Source organism: Lissotriton vulgaris, chromosome 5 (genome assembly GCF_964263255.1).
Source record: "Lissotriton vulgaris chromosome 5, aLisVul1.2, whole genome shotgun sequence".
Lineage (NCBI taxonomy): Eukaryota > Metazoa > Chordata > Amphibia > Caudata > Salamandridae > Lissotriton > Lissotriton vulgaris.
The window spans coordinates 359,485,521-359,505,590 of record NC_141693.1 but is presented as its reverse complement, the minus strand read 5'-3'; the positions used below and the strand labels follow the sequence as shown (position 1 = coordinate 359,505,590).

General features: G+C 46.4%; 1 protein-coding gene across 2 annotated transcripts in view; it reads right to left on the bottom strand.

The window, feature by feature from the left end:
* RAP1GAP (RAP1 GTPase activating protein) overlaps positions 1-20,070 on the bottom strand; it is an 870,529-nt gene that overhangs the window by 83,562 nt on the left and 766,897 nt on the right. For both annotated transcript variants that reach the window (XM_086921674.1, XM_086921673.1), the window contains 4 exons: positions 16,895-16,973; positions 6,737-6,790; positions 3,996-4,079; positions 1,751-1,851 (listed from right to left, as the gene is read on the bottom strand). In XM_086921674.1, coding sequence (XP_086777800.1) covers positions 1,751-1,851; positions 3,996-4,079; positions 6,737-6,790; positions 16,895-16,973 — 318 coding nt within the window. The remainder of the gene's footprint in view (positions 1-1,750; positions 1,852-3,995; positions 4,080-6,736; positions 6,791-16,894; positions 16,974-20,070) is intronic.

The window sequence follows — 20,070 nt, the reverse complement described above, 5'->3', positions numbered from 1 at the left end:
AATCCAACCTCCAGGAAGGAATGAAAAATGTCGCAGAATGGATGAAACTCAGCCGTCTCAAACTGAACTCAGACAATATGGAGGTCCTCATCCTCGGACCATCCCCATCCGCCTGGGACGACTCCTGGTGGCCTGCAGCCATAGGCACCGCACCAACACCCACGGACCACGCACGCAGCCAGGGATTCATCCTGAACTCCTCCCTCACAATGACCAAGCATGTCAACGCCATCTCATCCTCATGCTTCAACACCCTGCGCATGCTCCAAAAGATCTTCCGGTAGATCCCCACCGAGACCAGAAAGACCGTCACCCAGGCCCTCGTGACCAGCCGACTGGACTACGGGAACGCCCTCTACGCAGGAACCACAGCCAAACTCCAGAAAAGGCTCCAGCCCATACAGAATGCATCCACACGACTCGTCCTCGACATCCCTCGCCACATCCACATATCTGCCCACCTGAGAGACCTGCACTGGGCTTCCCGTCAGCAAAAGGATCACCTTCAGGCTCCTCACCCACAAAGCGCTCCACAACACGGGCCCCAAATACCTCAACAGCCGCCTCAAGTTCCATACTCCAACCCGCCAGCTCCGCTCCACCAGCCTCTTCCAGCAGTAGCAGCTGCCCCCCTTCCCTCAGCACCTTGAGACCCTCTCGGGTGAGTAGTGCGCTTTATAAATGTATTGATTGATTAAAATATTTCTCAAAATACGGAAGGAAAAGCAAGCACATATTATATTACATCTCAGTATAGTGCATTGAATTCAATGATTTCAATCTTTATAAATGTCATGGTTTCATTTTTAAATACTTTTCACTCAGGAAACTCTGAACAGAATTTAAAAAGAATAAGGAAGTGTCTGCACGTAAAGGGAAACACTAATCAATCCTTAATTTACTTTTCACAGGATTCAGCTATTTGATCTTCATCAGTAGTCCAGGAAACAGATTTATGGGCCTCCAGGAAAGCTTTCATGTTAAGTACACTTTCTGCATCAGAAGGCAGCTGAGTGAGTGCACCCCAAGGCCTTTCCCCCAGGCCAGAACATCCTTAGTGTGCCAAAGCATGTGCTTTCATTCAGTATGTGGAATGCAGAAGATAAAGCAAATGCAACCCTTAAATTGCGCCCCTCGTAAAGATCCCAGCAAACATATCCCTGTTGCTGTCATATTATAGACAAGCTGGTGGGTGAGTGGATTAGAGGAAAGCAACACAGAGCAGGGGTGGGAAGGGGCAGATAATTGAGGGGGTGAGGCAACACACAAGGGTGAGCACCTCAAAACACATGCACTCTCATTGAGTGCTGAATATAAAAGAAAAAGTAGTTACCTAAATATGAGCAGTGGAAGGATACACGTCAGCAAATCAAAAGGATCATACAGAGGATATTCTCCAGGGGATGGACAAACATAAGAGAAAAGCAAGCTATTGAATGAGAAGCAAACAAATGTGTGTGACAATAAAGCCAACCAATGTTAAGAAATGGGCGTCTGTAAGTCCATTCTAAGTTGACAATAGGTCTTTCACAACCAGACACACTTGTGTGGTCTGGTAGGCGAGACTTAAGAAGTAATCGAAGTATAAAACAATGTTCTCTCAATAAAATATACAGCAGACCCTGTAAACTGTAGCATGCTGCCCAAATTCCAGTCCACGTTGCATTCGACCAAATTGCAAAGTCTGTGGCCTGAAAGGAACAAAATAAGGACATTGAGATCAGTTTCTGCACCGGAGGATCACACTCACCCCCTAAAATCTTGAAGTTTGACTTTTTGCCCCAAAAACTCTTGAAACTCCTCGAAGGCCGGACTTTCTTCGATGGTGCTGAAAAGCTCCTCTTCAGAGATCTGAAATGTGATAGGTTTAAGAATCAAGTTAGTGTAAGAGTAGATTTTGTTCAACCCATACCTAAACAATGTTATGACAAGCTCCGCCCAGAACTGGGTACACCAACACACACCATTGAGGATGTTATTCTCTCACTCTGACCTGAAGAAAGATTAATCAAGAGCTGAAGGAAGAATTATCATGAGATGAAGAAAGAATTATCAAGAGCTGAACACAACATAGCTCCCTAATGGTGCATCTGCTCCCGTGCCCCATATAGCTCAACTGTTGGCCAACCGTCAAAACATAAACAAACATGGTCAGGTGGCGATAGCCAATACAGAAGAGTCACGGATGCCAGGTACTAGAAGATTAACTCAGTCTACTTGAAAAGTGTCCAAGTGCACTGGCGAATGGGCCCAGTCTACTATAAAGAGGGTTTGTGCCTTAAGAGCCATGCTATATGCACTAGCAAAAGAGAACAGTTCCTTGCAGGAAGGGTCCAGTGCACTTGTGGAAGGTGCCAGTGCACTATCCAATGGGTTAACTATCTCAGATTAGGAACCCATTGCCTTGTAGGGCTGTAGTACCTTAGAGGATCACCTGCTGTACCCGCGGCGTAGCCAGGCTGCCCTGGGACGTACTGTGAGCAGAGTAAATGGGCACCAATTCCCTGATTTACTAGTGCCACTGTGCCTACATCACTATTAACAGCTACCCCATGCGCTGCCCTGGTGGAAGGGCCAGGTGTCATAGAGTAAGGCCCAAAGTACTACAGTAGGGGCTTAGAGGCGAATATGACTGGGCACTGAAGGAGATACCAGGTCATGGTCTGTAGTGCTGAATGTGATAGATGACTGTCCCAAAGCACTACAATGTGGGCCTGGAGAGGGGCTCTAATGAACTAGAATGGGGTCTCACTGCAATAGAACAGAGGCCAAGGTAGAAAAGGATACCCAGAGAACTTTGATCACTCAAAATATAAGGGCTGCTTCCATGCAGGTTTACTGGACCTTGCAATCCTGCAGACTTGTAGCCTTGTGGCTACCTGAGCAGGGCTGCGTAGAGTGAGGTGTAAGAGAGGCCCTTCCCTGTGCAAGGCTGGGATGGGTGATGTAGTAATTATTCTGAAGTACTGAGATAGAGTAGTTGCTGTTTGAATATGAGACGCACACTAATAGGAATGTATGCAAAGGCAATGCGGTTTTACCATCTGAGGTGTTGTTTGACTCACTGGTTGAAAGACTTTTTATCTACTGCTCTCCTGTAAACATGTTTAAATCTGTTTCTTTAATGTATAGTCTGTGATGTGAGGTTGTCATTGGCTATGTCAAATAAACAAAAGACTGAATAAACAAGCAGTATACATAATCCCTTTTACACATTACTGACTGGGGCTGAATGAGCTCAGGGGAGGCTGGTGCAGAAAGAGGACTGGGCTTCAACAAAGACTTTGAGGCTAGTAATAGGTGTAGTAAGTGAGACTCACTAGAAGTGTATGAGCTGCCCCGATGAGAGGAATGAGAGGCTGCGCTGAATGGCAGAAGGCAAGTTTAATATCACACGTTCCCTAAATCAGTTCAGTGCAGTACTTTAAGGAACGCGTGGGGAATCCACTGAAATACGCAAGGCACCATCAAAGTATACAATGACACTGATGGGCGAATTAGTGAGACATAACTGAAGTGTGCAAGACTAGTGTAGGAATGGGTGAGAACCCCTCTTGCGCATAGAGCAATTCCTAGGTTGTGAGGAGTTTGCAAGGACCCTGCAGACAGATTCTTCCTTGGCTCAGATCCAAGACAATGTACACCACTACCTGCCCCGAAGACGAGAAATGTGGGAGAGAACATGGCAGGCTAGTGTAGGACAGTGCAGGGACTACTTAGGCGGAGAAATGCTTCCCTAGAATGAGAGAAGTAAAGCTGGAGAGGGAGGCTATAACAAAGACTATGTAGTATCTTATCTGGTCTAAATAGTCTGTCCACCTTGTACCCAGGACCCAACAGTAAAATAAGTATTACAAGTGTGATCTAGGCAGCGTGTAAGAAACAGTCTCAAAGAGCACAGGATCATCACAAGCTTCCTCATTCTTTCTAAATGTGGTCAGGAGTCGGGAACCACTTCTGTGTGTCCCCAGGGTGGTTTGTCTGGGGAGTCGTACCTGTCCAAACTTCTGGTAGATGACCCCGAACTTGAAGTTGTTGTTGATGACGTGTTCATCAAAGCTGACAATGAGACGTGATGCCTGAAAAGGGAGTGAAAGTAAGAGAGTCAGTCAAAGGCACACACCCATGACCCATGAGAATATCAACACTTGCTCTGTAACAGGCCGCAGAAAGTCAATATCTGCGCACAGAACTGCACAGGAACTATCTATGACATGGTGGTTTCCAGTAGGTGCCCACTAGTTAAGACCAGTTGTTCCTCAAATCTCTCCCCTTTGAGCGGTTGTTATTCCGTGTATGGTAGACTGGCACAGGAAGGCTCTCTTTCATCTGTACCTGATTTCTGCAAGTCGTTATGCTATTGTGGTTGTCTGGTCCATATTCCTGCTGGGAGTGGATTTACGTGCTGTAAGTGTTCCTATGGGTGATTTGTTTGCTGTGTTCCACGAGTGGGGATAGATGGCACATGTAAATGATAATTAGGGGTGGGCGGGCTTTGCGTAATCGCGCTACGCAAATCTCCGCGAAACGGTAAACAATCTCAGCGAACATGCAGAAATTCCGCGAACAGGCAGAACGCAGAACTTTAGTCAATTTCGCGTTCTCCGCGGAATGCGAAATTACCCAAATTCCACGAGCGGAACAGAATTTACCGCCACATTGCATTCTGCGAGAGGAGGATTCAAAGGCTCTGATTAGGAACTGATTGCTGTGGTGTGATATAAGGATGTGATCTGTTCCTAGGCAGAATCCATTCAATATATCGTCTCATTACTCAAGCATTTGCAGAAATACAGTACGGTCAATGGTGTCGTAGGCTGCTGACATCCTGAGGAGCATGATGATTGACTTCTTGTTTTCACCCACAAGGAGAAGTTTTTCTCTGCTGCAGGTCAGCACTGATTTGTTGCCCCTCTAAGTTCAGAAATCAGATTGACGGTTATGAAGGATATGATTCAGTGCAAAACAAAAGTTGATGGACAGAATGCAGAACAATGTCATACATTCACCCCAGTACAGAGATCTGGGCCTAAATCCATCGTTTTTTTGCACTCCACACCACCCCAGTTCAGACATGGCCATATGCAAATCAGCCTTGACCCTGTGCCTCATGGGAACAGTCCAGTCCGAACTGCCAAGCCATGTCTTTCCTGGACCAGAATCAAGCATCCTAGGACCGGTTTCTGGCTATCAGCCGTCTTCAGCCAGAATAGCTTGACTCCAGTGGTGTGGAGAGCATGGGACTCACGTCTGAGCATACCCATCCACACATTTGTGGAGTTGTCTCATTACCTTCCTGATAGTGATCTTGCAGGGAAAAGTAAGGTTAGACATCGGGTGAGAATTAGCCAAAGCCCGTGGTTCAACTGTTGGCTCCTGAAAGAGGGATGTTATTAAAACAGGATTCATGTACTCTGGGATTTTGGAACAACTGATTGTATTTATAGCTTATCTCCAAGTGTCCTGTGAACAGTGAGAGGGAGCTTAGCCCCTTGCACCAAATGCAATTCTTACTAGGCCTTAACACACCTTATGTACCCGTCAGCACAAACTACAGGCTGGAATGGATTGTTGACAACTTCACTGTGGGCCTTGGCAGCATAGCCGAACTTCTCCTCTACAGCTTATGTGAAATATTTAAACCTCTGAATAGAAACCTTTTGTAGGTGCCCCCACCCACATTAGATAGGAGTTTATATTTCTGAACCAATACATGGTCAATGGGATATCTGCCTCAAGATCACCCCCAGCATTTCTTACATCTCCAGGACACTTTTGATCTTAAAGGGGCCATCTAGTGCAGAGTTAAAACACATTTCTCTTTACCCTGTCATCCATCTCTAACAAATCCCCAAAACAGGCATTCTAGACTGTCCTTCTGTTTGATGAGGTCTTCTTGGGTTTTGAGACCTACTGTGAAACTCGACTGCTCCTAGAAATAGATGTTCTGCACCCTCCTTTGGTTCTCAGGGTCTTTTCTTACATCTGCCCCATCAAACTATGGTCTGTACATTCAGTATTATCCACCTTCTGAGGTTCTCTATGCCTCGCTTTAAAATACCCTCCACTGTTTTTACTTCAGCTCCCAAAATATAAACTGTGGTGTTGAAGCCCGATGTGTGTTGAGGTGGATCATATATTTCTTCCTAGGCTTGTCAATCTCTTATTGTGTGAAATTTACTTTTAAAACTACCAACAGGCAATAAACACTGCGCACGATTACAGGAAAACATTGCCTGTAGCTTTTTAAAGCTATGCCCATCGATGGTAACTCCTATATATAGGACCTGTTATGTCCCTTCTAACTATAGCTCTGCGGCTGAATATTTCCAAACCATGACAAGATGTATGTGAATTTTCTATTTTTATCATGTTCGCCAACTACAGAAACACTAGCCTATAAAGATCCTTGGCCAGGTCCACATTCCTTAGAGTTTAATTTTTATCAATTTCAGACATATCAGATCCTGACGAAAAAGGGCCCATATGGCAAATTATTAACACATTCATGTTTAAAATATATTAATTATACATGATAATGAAATCAACCGGAAGAGTGTTTTTCTTTTATAAGGACATTTAACACTTCCCCTTCTTTTGGCCATCTCTCGGCTTCCAACCCACTCTCTACTACTCAACCCCCTCCACCTTTCCTAAATACCCTGCTCAGATGTCACTTTTCTTATCATTTCTAAATTTTGGAGCATCGAGAAGGACACAGCTGGCAGCTGCTTACCTTAGGATACAAGACTGGGTAAAACCGGTCAACGTTCACGTCTTCACACACCAGCTGGGAACAGAAAAACAAGGAAAAGTGTAGGTTGTACCAACATTTCTTATTAAGACATTTTGAACTGTGTAGGTTTTCGAGGCCATGCGTTTAGGAAGAACTTGGATCTTGGCTGCCATACTGGGCACTTGACCAACATGTACTCACAGCCCTAAGGATGCATCTTGCTGTAGCTTTAGTGTGACAAACCCTATCACTGCCATATTGGGATCTTCACACAGTACAATTGCAGCACATCAACATTATTCTCTAACATTTAGTAGGAGTGATCCTATTTCCAGCACAGAAATAAAATATACTGCCTGCATTTTGCTCCATAGGGTGTCCTTTCAGACATTGGTTTCTTGTTGGCAGAAATTATATCATGAAAGGTGAAGTTTTTCAAACCAACCAAAGAGCTATTTTATATATTTTTTCTTTGCCTCATATTCACCCTGCTTCAGGAAAACAGATCTGCATGTCCTCCTCGCCTCTTGTTAGAAAGATGTGACTGAATTGTACAGGCTGGTTTACCTGTGGGACATTAGGTAGGTGACCCCTTTCCTTTCCTTTCTTTTCTTTCGTTTCCATTCAAGAACCCTGACAATCTTTTCAACAACTTTTTTTTAAATGGTCGGTGTGGTTTGCTGAGGTATTTATACATTTGTCGTAAACAAACATCTTTTTTTAAAGTTTGCAAATATTATGTAGGTGTTTGGAAAGGGTTGGAATTATTTGCTCAAAAGTTATTTAAAAAAGTACTTAGAACTTTTAATGAACAAAGCCAGCTTTCATTAAAGTTCTATAAGCCTTGAGTTTTTAGAAAAGTTTGGATTGCTTACTAACGGCTATTAATAACTTTGTAACATGTACCTTCCAGTGCCAGACTTCGCGGACATTGAAAAATTGAAGTTCAACGTACTGGCCTTAGAAGAAAGGATGACCATATTCTAGCTAAAATTCAATCCATTAAAATAGAATTGTTCCTCCTCCATAATAAAGAAAATCCCCGCCAGTCAAACTTCAGATTCAAGAGCTGAGAAGCTCAACCACACGTATACCTCATGTAGCATACTTCTTTGCATTTTATGTTATGGGTGACTTATGCACGGACGCTGAAACTTCCTGGTGCTGAATGACCTGAAACCGGTTCATAAAAGGAAAGGAAGATGGAGCGCAGACCACCACCTATAGCCAGATTTACAAGGTATTCAAATTAACCCTGTAATAAATGTATCTTCTAAATAAATGGAGTCTGTCTGTCAGTAATAAAGACTTGAGTGTGCTTCCAGACCATGATTCTGTTGCATCTTTACAGGCATAGTTCTCTGAAACCATTGCTTGCATAAAGCTATTCTTAATTCGGCTGTCCACATAATCTATGGCACCAGAATCCAGACCACATCACTCAACCACGTCACTCTCTTAATTCAAGACCTACACTAGCAGGGCTTAGGGGCCAAGATTGCCTTTAAGACACTGTGGAGCACGTGTAAAGCACTATTTCGCGATCACTGTCCTACTTGAAAAATAAAATGGTCTATAGTAGAAAGAAGGAAGCAATGCCCGACCCATTCTAAAATCCCTTCAACAAAGAAGAATGTAAGACTATTGGGTGAGCTCTATCCTGTGTTGCACCTAAACCTTGAACCAGTTGCCAGAATAAATAAGACTAGCCACTGCACTGCAAACCTGCTGTAAGCTTCCTAAGACCCTTCTCTTCTTGTGCTTCATCTATTACCATTAGCCTGCTGTAGGATATTGGGTTACTGGCAGCCGCGGTCTGTGCAGGTAACAGCAGTGGGGCTGGATGGGGGGTGAGGGGGGTATTTCGAGGGACAATGCAGAGGGAAAATTATTTATTTATTTAATTTTCCCTCTGGATCATCCCTCGAAATCCCCGCCCCCAACCGGCCCCACCACCCACCACAGCTGGTTACTGGTCGAGGGGGGTGAAACCCTGCTCAAGCAGCAACCAAAATTCTTGTCATGGTGAAACACAAGCAAACCCCAATTTAACCTATGCTTAACCCTCTGGTAGATTCACTCAAAGCAATCAGTCTTAACTTAGAGTCAATTTGTAAAGCATTTATGTAGCACACAAACTGTAATAAACCTAAAAGATAACACAAAAAAATGCCACATCAATTTATTTGAGACCAAAATGACCAAAATACAAAATGTAGAACAGGAGATCTGCAATTTGAAATCTTTTGGGAAAAACTAGTACTAAGAAGCAAAAAGCACCAACCACAGCTATCTTGTCGTGGTAGACTAGGCCCAAGTCACAAGTTCAGGCTGACCTTGATGGAGTGCTGGCTGGCTACAGAACTGAGTTCAGTCTGCTGAACAATAATTTGTGTGTCTGGGCATCGAAATGCAGTCTTGTGTCGAGTTGAGCGGGCCAGTGTCGAGGAACAGTCGGCGACAGCTGCGATGTGAGGTCTGGTGTTGAGATGAGTCGCCCAGCAGTGGAGTCGGTGACCATCGATGAAGAGCTGCCATTCGGGGTCCTGCAAAGTGGTGGGGCTTGAGGAGACTTGAGCTGTGTTGGTGCAGGGGACAAGATGGATTGAACTGGGCTGGTGTCGGCATCAGGCTGCACAAGCATCGTGGAAGCTGGTGGGACTTGCGAGGACTTGCGCTGAGATGCATCTATGTTGAAGACGAGCTGCGTTGTACTGGGCTGCGTGATGCTGTATCAAAATGCAGGGAGATTTGTTGAATAAGCCTATCTGTGGCTTTAACAGGGGGCAGCCAACTCACCCATGGAGGTTTACTGGAGTTCTAGGTCTACAAAGGCAGGCTGGATTCAGCAGGGCAGTTCGCTACAGAAGATGAGTCCTGGACAACTGTAGGCCTGGGGCAGCAAAGGAGTCCTTGGTCATCAAGCAGGCCATCAGGGCAGACTTTGCAGATGGTCAGTTCTTCTTCCTGGTAGAGTCCACAGGTCCAGAAGTGATCTGAAGAGTGTGGTCTGAGCGCCCATTATTTTTACCTGGTTCCCACTTGAAGTGGGAGAAGATTCTAGAGCCCTCCCCCTAGAGGTGTCTGGAATTTACTGACTCCCTACCTTGGTCCCGGGTTATCTGGGGACACAAAAGAATAGTGTGAAACCCATTGTGAGTGTGCTGAGGCAGATCCTTGGTGATGGGCAAGTGTGGTAGATAACAGCTCTTCCCCCTCATCCTGTCAAAGATGGCCCATCCTACCAACACCTTTTTCCCCTTAGTCTCACTGTTTGAGATTAATACACAAAGACCAACTGCAAGCTATACCTAGTCATGTGACCCAGGGTACATGCTGCAGGCACCAAATGGTTAGGACAAGAAAATGTCATTTTTAAAGTGACACTTTCAGAATTGTGACTTAAAATCAAACTTCACCATTAAAGTTGGTTTTCAAATTACAATTATTTAGAGACCAAACTCTACTTTCCTACCTGCTCTCAATTGAAAGTCATCACTTATCAGATGGTATAAGGTAAACCAATGTTATCCTATGGGAGAGGTAGGCCTCACAGTAGTGAAAAACAAATTTAGGATTATTTCGCTACTATGACATGTAAAACTTAAAAGTATATGACCAACTTTTTGAATACACTGCACCATGTCCTAAGGGCTGCTTCTGGCCTACAATAGGTGTGCATGCAGGCTGCAATGGCAGGCCTCAGACTGGTTTAAAAGGCTACTTGAATGGATGACACAATCCATGGTGCAGGCCACTAGAAGCATTTATTTTCCAGGTCATGGGTACACGTAGTATCACTTTAATAGGGACTTAAAAGGAAATAAAAAATCTCAATCGGGTGTAAGCCGATGTTACCATCTTTAAAGGAGAGAGCACAAGCACTTAATAATTGGTTAGCAGTGATAAAGTAGTGGACCGAGCCCCAACGACAACAAAAACTAATGCAGCAAACGGAGAATGGAAAAGATTTGGGGGAAGACCACCGTAAGGTGGACAGGTCTAACACCAATCAACTGCACATATGTAAAAAAAGATTCCATCTCTATTATATATTATTACATTTGTTTACAGTATGTACTAAAGGTATCTGCTGCCCTTGCAATGAGATCAGAGCTAGTAAAGTACAGTTCATCCAAAAATACATACAAAATGTAGATTTATTTATCAAAAAAGTATTTGTAAAGATTATTTACCATTTGGAGCATCATGTGATATCCTTAAGAAGGACCAAGTGAATCCCAAGGCAAAGAAAGGCATCTGAGAAAGGCAGATAACATGCCAAAATGCATTATGCCTGAACTGCGGTGAAATAAAGCGGTTACATGGCATCCCCGCTGTGTCCTTTGGTCTTTTCGGTGAAGGGACTTTTTTTTAGATTATTTACATAAATTCAACAAACAACCCCAACATTTTTAAACTTATATATATATTTTTTTAAATGCATTAATTACTTTTTACATGTTGTTGCAAATGGAATATATTTACAAATGTTCTTAAGAAACACATACTTTTTAAGGTTTTGACCTTAGATTAGTTTAGAGGACAAAGTGTAATTTGCTTTTAAGCTTCAAAATCAGTTTATAATGTTCAACGTTAAATCTGAATGTTTGTGAAAAATAAAAATCGTGTTCAGCACTGCAAGATTAATTTCGTTTCCCAGAAGTAATTTTCAACTAGCATGAATCTATACTTCCATTAATATTTCTTGTCGACCATCCAGTCACCTGATATTAAACTGTCGAACTCGAAGCAGCACCCTCCCCCATTGAGCGTTTTACCTGCACTCACATAGACAGCTTCGACATTGCACCTCCTTAATAATCTGAACCTTGCTCAACTTTTGCAATGCCTCGTGGTCACAGATGCCGCAGCATGGGGACCCATATATATATTTATTAATGTAACTCTCAGATTTTTCTGCATCTTTTCGAGCTCTGGTTGTCGGTCTAAACACCCTTATATTGAAATGAAGGACCCGCATGTCATTCCTAACCTGAGAATCTCCTGTACCTCTTAGCCTGGGGTTGCTACAATTCCTTATGATGTAACTACAAGAGCATAACTCCTGTAATGCACCTAATTCTTTGTCTAAATGGTCACATGTAGTTCCTGCCTTGGGTCGGGCTCAGATATTCTTTCACTAGTTGGCAGTCAGACTGCAGACACATAGGACCATGCTTCCTAACAGTTGGAGTTAGTTTGTCTCACAAAAGTGATGGCAACTGGTGCAAAATGTAGAATTGGGATTTACTTTCCAGCACAAACCTTGGTATTGCTAACATCTGTACATAGGAATTTATGCTACAAATATATATTTTCTTAAGACAGACACAAACAGCACATACAGACTTGAAAAAGTTTTAAACAATGTACATGCATCGCCGTTTGTACTGGAAGAGTACCTTTCCAGTACAAGCCAGTGCTAGACATCACAAGTACATATTTGCACTATGGTGTAACTGCAGTGCATAATTTGTGCTGGGCTTGCTTTGTCCATGATCTGCACTGGCATCTATTTCTTAACACCAGTGTATATTTATCTCAGTACACCACATGAAGGTGCTGTCAGTCCATTTTTGAAAGAGTGCATGGGCTGTGTGTTTAAGAATTCAATATATGATAAAAGTAAAAAAAAAAGACCAGCCCGAGCACTTCTTACACCTTTGGGTGACCTGTTTTAGCTCTGATGGTTTTTCTAGGCGTGTATTGGTTAGTAGGTAGCATTGGTACTGGTATTTGGCGGCACTGACAGGGACTGTAGGATATGCAGGCTACAATGGTCTCCAGAGGAATATCTTGGACCCTCCCACTTATTTGTTTTCAACATCAAATTAACAAGACGAGCCAAGCCAAAGGCGTGTCTTGGCTCTTAGACCCTGTGCACCAGTCTAAGATCACACACTTTGGTTAATTGGTGAAGCTGTGATTAATACAGGTTTACTGATTTCACTTTGTACTGATGTGCCATTTCAATTTTTTTTATCATGCACTGCATTTACCATAATGCATTGGGGCGAACTGAGTATTAACAGGTGAGGCAGTTTGCTCCCACCCTCTTTTTGACTAAATAGGATTCTTTTTCTCTCCTCTTTTTAGGTCTCGCCCTGGCGAAAGCGCGCAAAGCGCGTTCTCGCCGCGAGACTATAGTCGTCGGCTCAGCTGACAACGAGTGGAGACAAGTGATGGCCACGCGCAGCATTGTACAATGGGATTTGGTCGCGTGCATGAGCTTCTGCCGTAGACAGCATGGCAGAATCAGATCACGACGTGCGCCTCGTGAACAGTGCATGCGACTTTTTAGCCTTTAGGTTTCGGTTTCTTTCACTCGTGCGTGTAGCGGTGAGGCGCCCCCGGGGGAGGAGGAGGCCGGTGGAGAGGAGGGAGGAGCGGCGGAGATCCCCTACTAGGAGACCCGGGGTGAAGAGGAGCAGGGCAGAGGGGAGTTGTGGCCGAGCGTCGGCGCCCACGGAGGCACCACGACGAGCAGCAACGGAGGCGGCGGAAGCGCTGGAGGAAGGGCAGCGTGGAGCAGGGGTAGTCTGCAGAGGAGCAGCCGCCACCGCACAATGCCAAAAAACTGGTATGCTTGTTGGTGAAGATGTGGGTTTTTATGACAATAGCGGCATAAACTGTTACTGAGAGCATACTGTACTTTTAATTGTGAATTTGAATGAAGACCTTAAAATCTTGCGATATCTCATTTCTAAATACTTTTTATTGTTAGTTGAAACTATGCATCTTGTTTAATTCGGTTGCGAATCGGCATGTTTATTTCTGTCTGTAAACACTGTTTTTTTAACAGTTTCTGATCCTGCAGGAACGATGTGCAGCGCCATGCTCGCTTTCGCTTTCAAAAGGGACTGCCCACACCATTATTAGCTAAAATGAACGGTTCAGAACTGAGTCTTAACGTCCACTCTCATGTCACCTCAAAGATAATTAATTTTATATATCCCGCATAACGAGCCAAGATGTCGACCCGATGCACGAGCATATTTTTTAAAATAATTCTTTATTGTCATTAAATAATCAAACGTATTACCGGTTATGAGAGGTTTTTTTGTGTGTTTTTTTTCGTACAGTGATTTGTTTTTCACTCGCAGCCCCTCTGGGCTCCAGCATCCACAGGACTCCTCTCAGCTCTGACTCCAGTGCATGCAGACAGCGCAACCTTTCACCCAGCACAGTCCAGAGATGGGCCTTTCACTCACTGCAGCTCATGCCGAGTGGATCTGTCACTCAAACTCTGCAAGTTACACCAGCACGCGATGGTCTAGACTCTGAAGTAACTTCTTGAAACAAAATGGAAAGATGGCGCAGGGCATGTTCCGCCGAAGTCCAATAGCCCCATTCCCCATATTGCAGTGAAACTAAGCGGGCATCGTTGTACAACTGCTAGCTGAAGGACCGCGAGTGGTGTTTTAAAAATTGACATGTATTGTAACATTTTGCTTTTTATTTCCAATTAGTCTCATAAAGGCATCAACCCCTGTTTAGAATGAGCTAACACAGTGCTGGCTGTTGATTAGCACAGTTCACGCGTAGAGCCTGCTTGGACAGAGATAAAACCGTCCTTCTGCACATGTGGGTGAAATGTGTGTCCAGTTTTCGGAGCACGACTGAAGACGCTATTTCCACCTGTCAACACTGCACTCAATCCTATAGTCTCCGGCGTCAGACCAAAGCTATCTCGAGCTGATCGGTTCACACAGCAGACTATCCCCACTGCACTAATTTTAAATGTTCAGGCCCCCTCATACAGCAGAGCTCCCATCAGAGAACACTGCAACACTTGTAGGCGCATGCCTCAAGTAGCATAGCAGCCCTGTGCTTGTTGTTAAAGCTACATTGCACGAACAGTAGTTTTCATCCACAGAGGCATGGCCATGGTGCCATGACCAAAACACAAGATAGGAAAATGGGTCCTTTCCAAACAACTTTTGTTGGGGTACGATATCCTCCCACAACCCTGTCCCCTGATGCATCTGCTGGAGTACTAATAGCTAATCCATGTGCCTTTTCTCTTTATGCTGATGCTTTTGCCTTAGCGAAGTGCTTGAGAAGGCGGGCACAGGGCACGCACCACTCTCCTCGTGCTCTTGCATGTTTCTCGAATCACGGCTCCGATCTGAAGCAATAGTTATACTTCCTTGTGCCACTTGTGTCGCGATAAAGTTCAGAGGCGAAAACTTAGCAATGTTGCACACCTAAGTGCACAGCTACTCGAATTTCTTGTTTACTTAGCCAGAGGTGTGTGTGCTCAGTGCCAGCACACACTGAGCATACAAAGGGAACACGACCTTCAGGTATCCTTTTAAACTGTGAGCATACCTGTGTACCCCTCTCTGTATCTCTGAATCCTATGTACCCATATATGTACCTCACTGTGTGTCCCCCATGTCTTCGCGTGCCTCCCCTGCATTGTCTCGCTGCACGGTGAAAACAAATGGATTACGACCTTCAGATTTCCTTCAGACTTGTGTATATGCTCGTGTACTTATCCCACATGCTCTTCCCAGGAATCACTATTCGTGTTCTGTCACCTGTATATGTCTCTTCTAACAATGCATGACTCCCATCTATGCAGTACATACAGCCACACACACACGCAACCACACCGTCACTGCACACTTTCACCAGACACAAACACCATCAGTCATCAGTGCACGCGTTGACCGGGCACAGACACCACCAGCCGTCAGTGCATACTTTTACTAGGCACAAACACCACCACCCGTCAGTGCACGCTTTTACCAGGCACACGCCACCAGCCGTCAGTGCACGCTTTCACCAGGCACACACACCACCAGCTGTCAGTGCACGCTTTCACCATGCACACACACACACCACCAGCTGTCAGTGCACGCTTCCACCAGGCACACACACACCACCAGCCGCCAGTGCAAGCTTCCACCAGGCACACACACCACCAGCCATCAGTTCACGCTTCCACAAGCACACACACCACAGCCGGCAGTTCACACTTCCACCAGGCACACACACCACCTGCCATCAGTGCAAAATTTCTACAGGCACACACACCACCAGCCATTAGTGCACACATGAATTGTTAATGCATCCACAATTAACTATTGTATCAATCACAGTATGGCGCACTTTACTTTTAAACATATTCATCCAAAACGCAGCATGCCACCATTGCTACAAAAAAAAATCCACATTTTTTGGGCCTACAATTTATAGACTTTTGTTGCAATTGGTGTTGCAATATTTAGCAATGCCAATAGCTCAAACTTAATTAATGCGAGACCTATTGCATTGCAAATGCTTGTTTAGTTCACACGTCAATGCTTTGTTTTGACCTCTTTGTGAACGAGGGAAGAGCGAGGGAGTCAGACTGAAGCCACATGAATGCTCGCCTCATTTTGGGCTTGAAGTTCCAAAAGGGCGGGTGGGGGGCTTATTTACAAGCCCCTTGAGCCGCAGGTTCGTCACTTTTAACCCCTTCACTGCGGCGGCTATTCCGCCGCAGTGCTAAGGGGGCGGGGGGGCCGGGCGGCAGGCGCATGCTGGTGACGGAACTGCTCCGTCAACAGCCGTGGTTGCGCTATGCTCATGACGGAGCGGTTCCGTCACGGCCCCACCCGCTCAATGGAACGCTCAGCGCAGGCGCGGAATCCGCGCTGCGCAGGCACTTCGAGCGGGCCGTGATGGAACCGCTCCGTCATCAGCACAGCGCGTCCGCGGCTGATGAAGGAGTGGTTCCGTCACCAGCAGGGGAGGGGTTAATAAAGGAAAAAGTGAAAGTACCGGCGGCGCACGGGGCTTGTAAATAAGCCCCCCACAGGCTTTATTTAGAACCCCCCAATTTCCCCTATCACTACAGGTAGGTACCCATAATTTCGAAATTGCTAAATTGGTTCTAACATAATTCATTGATCTGGCCTCATTCTGCGAGCCACAAACGACGTCGCCCCCAATGCAATATACTCGTCATAGACAGCCCCACATACATGACCCTCACATTGATTTGATCGATATGTCAGGACCCTCACCCCCATGTTCGGAGCAAAAACAGACGCTATGTTGGTTCCCACAAACGCTCTCTAAGAAGAAGCGCTAAGAGGCTATTAACTGGTAACAAGCGCTGTATAACAGGCTCGCTGCAAATTAGCTTTCAAAAGCTGTTCTTACCTTTGCCATTTGAACAACGTTGGGGAACTCGGTCAGGCACGATATGGGGATGACGTCGTGATAGGTTTTGCATTTTGTTCTGAAATGAAAGACGACATTAAGACAATGAAGAGCTTTCCCGGGGGCTGCGCTTGATGATGACTCGAAGTTCAGATCTGACACATCGGAGATAATTACCCCCCTCTGCCCCTCCCCACACCCCCCTTCCCCACACCCACATTTCCCTGGGCTGAGGAACCGCACCACTTGTCAACCCCTCTATGAAAATAAATGGAAAACAAGCGCTGGCAAAGGCAACAATAGGTCCAGCTTTGTGTTTAGTGGAAGACAGTTATGTTTGAATCAGGATGACGTGTTTTATTAACGCAACATGATGCTTCTGTAAAACGGCTATTTAAGAGCTGTTAGTTTGGGTAACAGAACGGACAAGCGCGGCCTAGTTAACAATGTTCCAAGAGACGTTTCATAATATCTTGAGATGATCAGACAATATGGTATGACTCCGGATCTCCTTTTCCACATTTATTGGGTAAGTGATGAGGAAAAGTGTCAAGGTACATTATGAGGGCTTGTGTAGCGGACTATCACCCATGAAGGTATCCTAATGCTTTGCAGGTGTGTGTGCTAACCTTGAGGCGACTTATTTAAGAGCCAGGTCTTCAGCTTCTTGCAGAATTCAAAGAGAGATGAAGAGGCTATAATGTGGTGGGGTGTCGTCCCACACTTTAGGTGTTATGTATGAGAAGGCTTGACCTTCTTATCTGCTTTTCTGAATCAATCAATCAATCAATCAATCATATCATTTGTAAAGCGCACTACTCACCAATGAGGGTCTCAAGGCCCTGGGGTGGGGAATGCTGCTACTGCTCAAAAAGCCAGGTCTCGAGGAGTCTTCTGAAGGTCAGCAGGTCTTGGGTCTGCCGTAGGTGGATGGGGAGGATGTTCCAGGTCTTGGCGGCGAGGTGGGAGAACGATCTGCTGCCGAATGTCGCTCTTCGGAAGCGGGGGACTGTGGCGAGGGCGAGGTCGTTGGAGCGGAGCTGGCGGGTGAGGGTGTAGAAGCTGAGTCGTCTGTTGAGGTTCGTTGGTCCGGTGTTGTGGAGTGCTTGTGTGCGTGGGAGAGGAGCTTGAAGGTTATCCTCTTGTTGACCGGGAGCCAGTGCAGGTCTCTCAGATGGGGTGTGATGTGGCTGAGGCGAGGGATGTCGAGGATCAGGCGTGCAGAGGCGTTCTAGATGCATTGGAGCCGTCTCAGGAGTTTGGCCGAGGCTCCTGCATAGAGGGTGTTTCCGTAGTCCAACCTGCTGCTGGCGAGGTCCTAGGTGACGGTTCTTCTCGTTTAATTGTGGATCCACTTGTAGATCCTGCGGAGCATGGAGAGGGTGTTTAAGCAGGAGAAGGAGACGGCGTTGACCTGTTTAGTCATGGAGAGGGTGGAGGCGAGGATGACCCCTAGGTTGCGTGCATGGTCGGTGGGTGTTGGGGCGGTTCCCAGTGCGGTCGGCCACCAGGAGTCATCCCAGGCTGAAGGGGTAGATCCAAGGATGAGGACCTCCATCTTGTCCGAGTTCAGCTTCAGTTGGCTGTTCCTCATGCATTCAGTGACGGCCTCATTCCTTCGTGAAGGTTGGTTTTGGCGGTGTGGGGGTCCTTGGTAAGAGAGAGAATCAGCTGAGTGTCATCGGCGTAGGAAATGATGTTGAGATCATGCCGACGGGCGACGTGAGCGGGGGATGCCATGTAGATGTTAAACAGAGTTGGGCTGAGGGATGATCCCTGGGGTACGCCGCAGATGACCTCAGAGGCTTCGGAGCGGAAGGCGGGGAAGGCGGACGCTCTGTGATCTGCCGGAGAGGAAGGAGGTGGTCCAGTCCAGGGCCTTCTTTTGGATCCCGGCGTTGTGGAGGCGTGTTCGACGTGTGTGGTGGCAGACCGTGTCGAAGGCGGCTGACAGGTCCAGGAGGATGAGGGCCGGCGTTTTCCTGTTGTCCAGCAGGGACTTGATGTCATTGGTAGCGGCAATGAGGGCAGTCTCGGTGCTGTGGTTGTTGCCGAACCCGGACTGGAAAGGGTCCAGGATGTTGTTCTCCTCGAGGTAGCGGGTCAGTTGTTCGTTGAATGTCTTCTCTATGACCTTTGCTGGGAACGGGAGCAGGGAGATGGGGCAGAAGTTCTTGAGGTCCTTGGGGTCCTCCTTGGGTTTCTTGAGTAAGGCGTTGATCTCAGCGTGCTTCCAGCTCTCTGGGATTGTTGCTGTCTCGAAGGAGGTGTTGAAGACTTTCCGGAGATGGGGTGCAATGGCTGTGCTGGCTTTGTTGAAGATGTGGTGTGGGCATGGGTCTGACGGAGATCCGGAGTGGATGGTGTTCATGATCTTAATGGTGTCGTCATCATTGATGTTGGTCCAGGAGGCGGTTGGTGCGGATGGTGGTCCCGGGGGCGGAGGTCTCAGTGGTTGTCAGGGTGGTCATGGCGTTGAAGCTGTCATGGATGTCTGCGATCTTTTAGTGGAAGAAGGGGGCCAGCAAGTCGCACAGGTCTTGCGAGGGTGTGACATCGTTGGTGTTGGAGCTGGGGTTGGAGAGTTCCTTCATGATGTTGAAGAGCTCTTTGCTGTTGTACGTGTTGTTGCCTAGGCGATCTTTGAAGGAGGCCCTTTTGGTGGATCTGATGAGGTGATGGTGTCTGCGGGTGGCGTTCTTGTGGGATGCATGGCTATAAGGTGTTCGTTCACGGAGCCAGATCTTCTCCAGCTTTCGGCAGGTTTGCTTGGAGGCCCGGAGGTCTTCAGTGAACCAGCTGGCTTTCTTGTTGGTGTGACTGTTGGAGGGTTTCTTGATCGGGGCGAGGGTGTTGGCGCAGTAGTTGATCCACTGTCTGAGGTTGTGGGCGGCGGGGTCAGTGGGGTCAGCGGGTGGGCTCTGGGCGAGGGTGGTGGTTAGCTGGTCTTCGGTGACTTTGCTCCAGCAGCGCCGAGGCATCTGTTGGGTGCGGTGGTGTGTGGTGGGTTTCTTGAAGGTGAAGTGGATGCAGCGATGGTCGGTCCAGTGGAGTTCGGTGGTGTGGTTGAAGGAAACATGGGGGCTTGCGGAGAAGATGGGGTCAAGCGTGTGGCCGGCGGAGTGGGTGGGTGTTGTGACAAGTTGCCTGAGTCCGAGGTTGGCTATGTTGTCAAT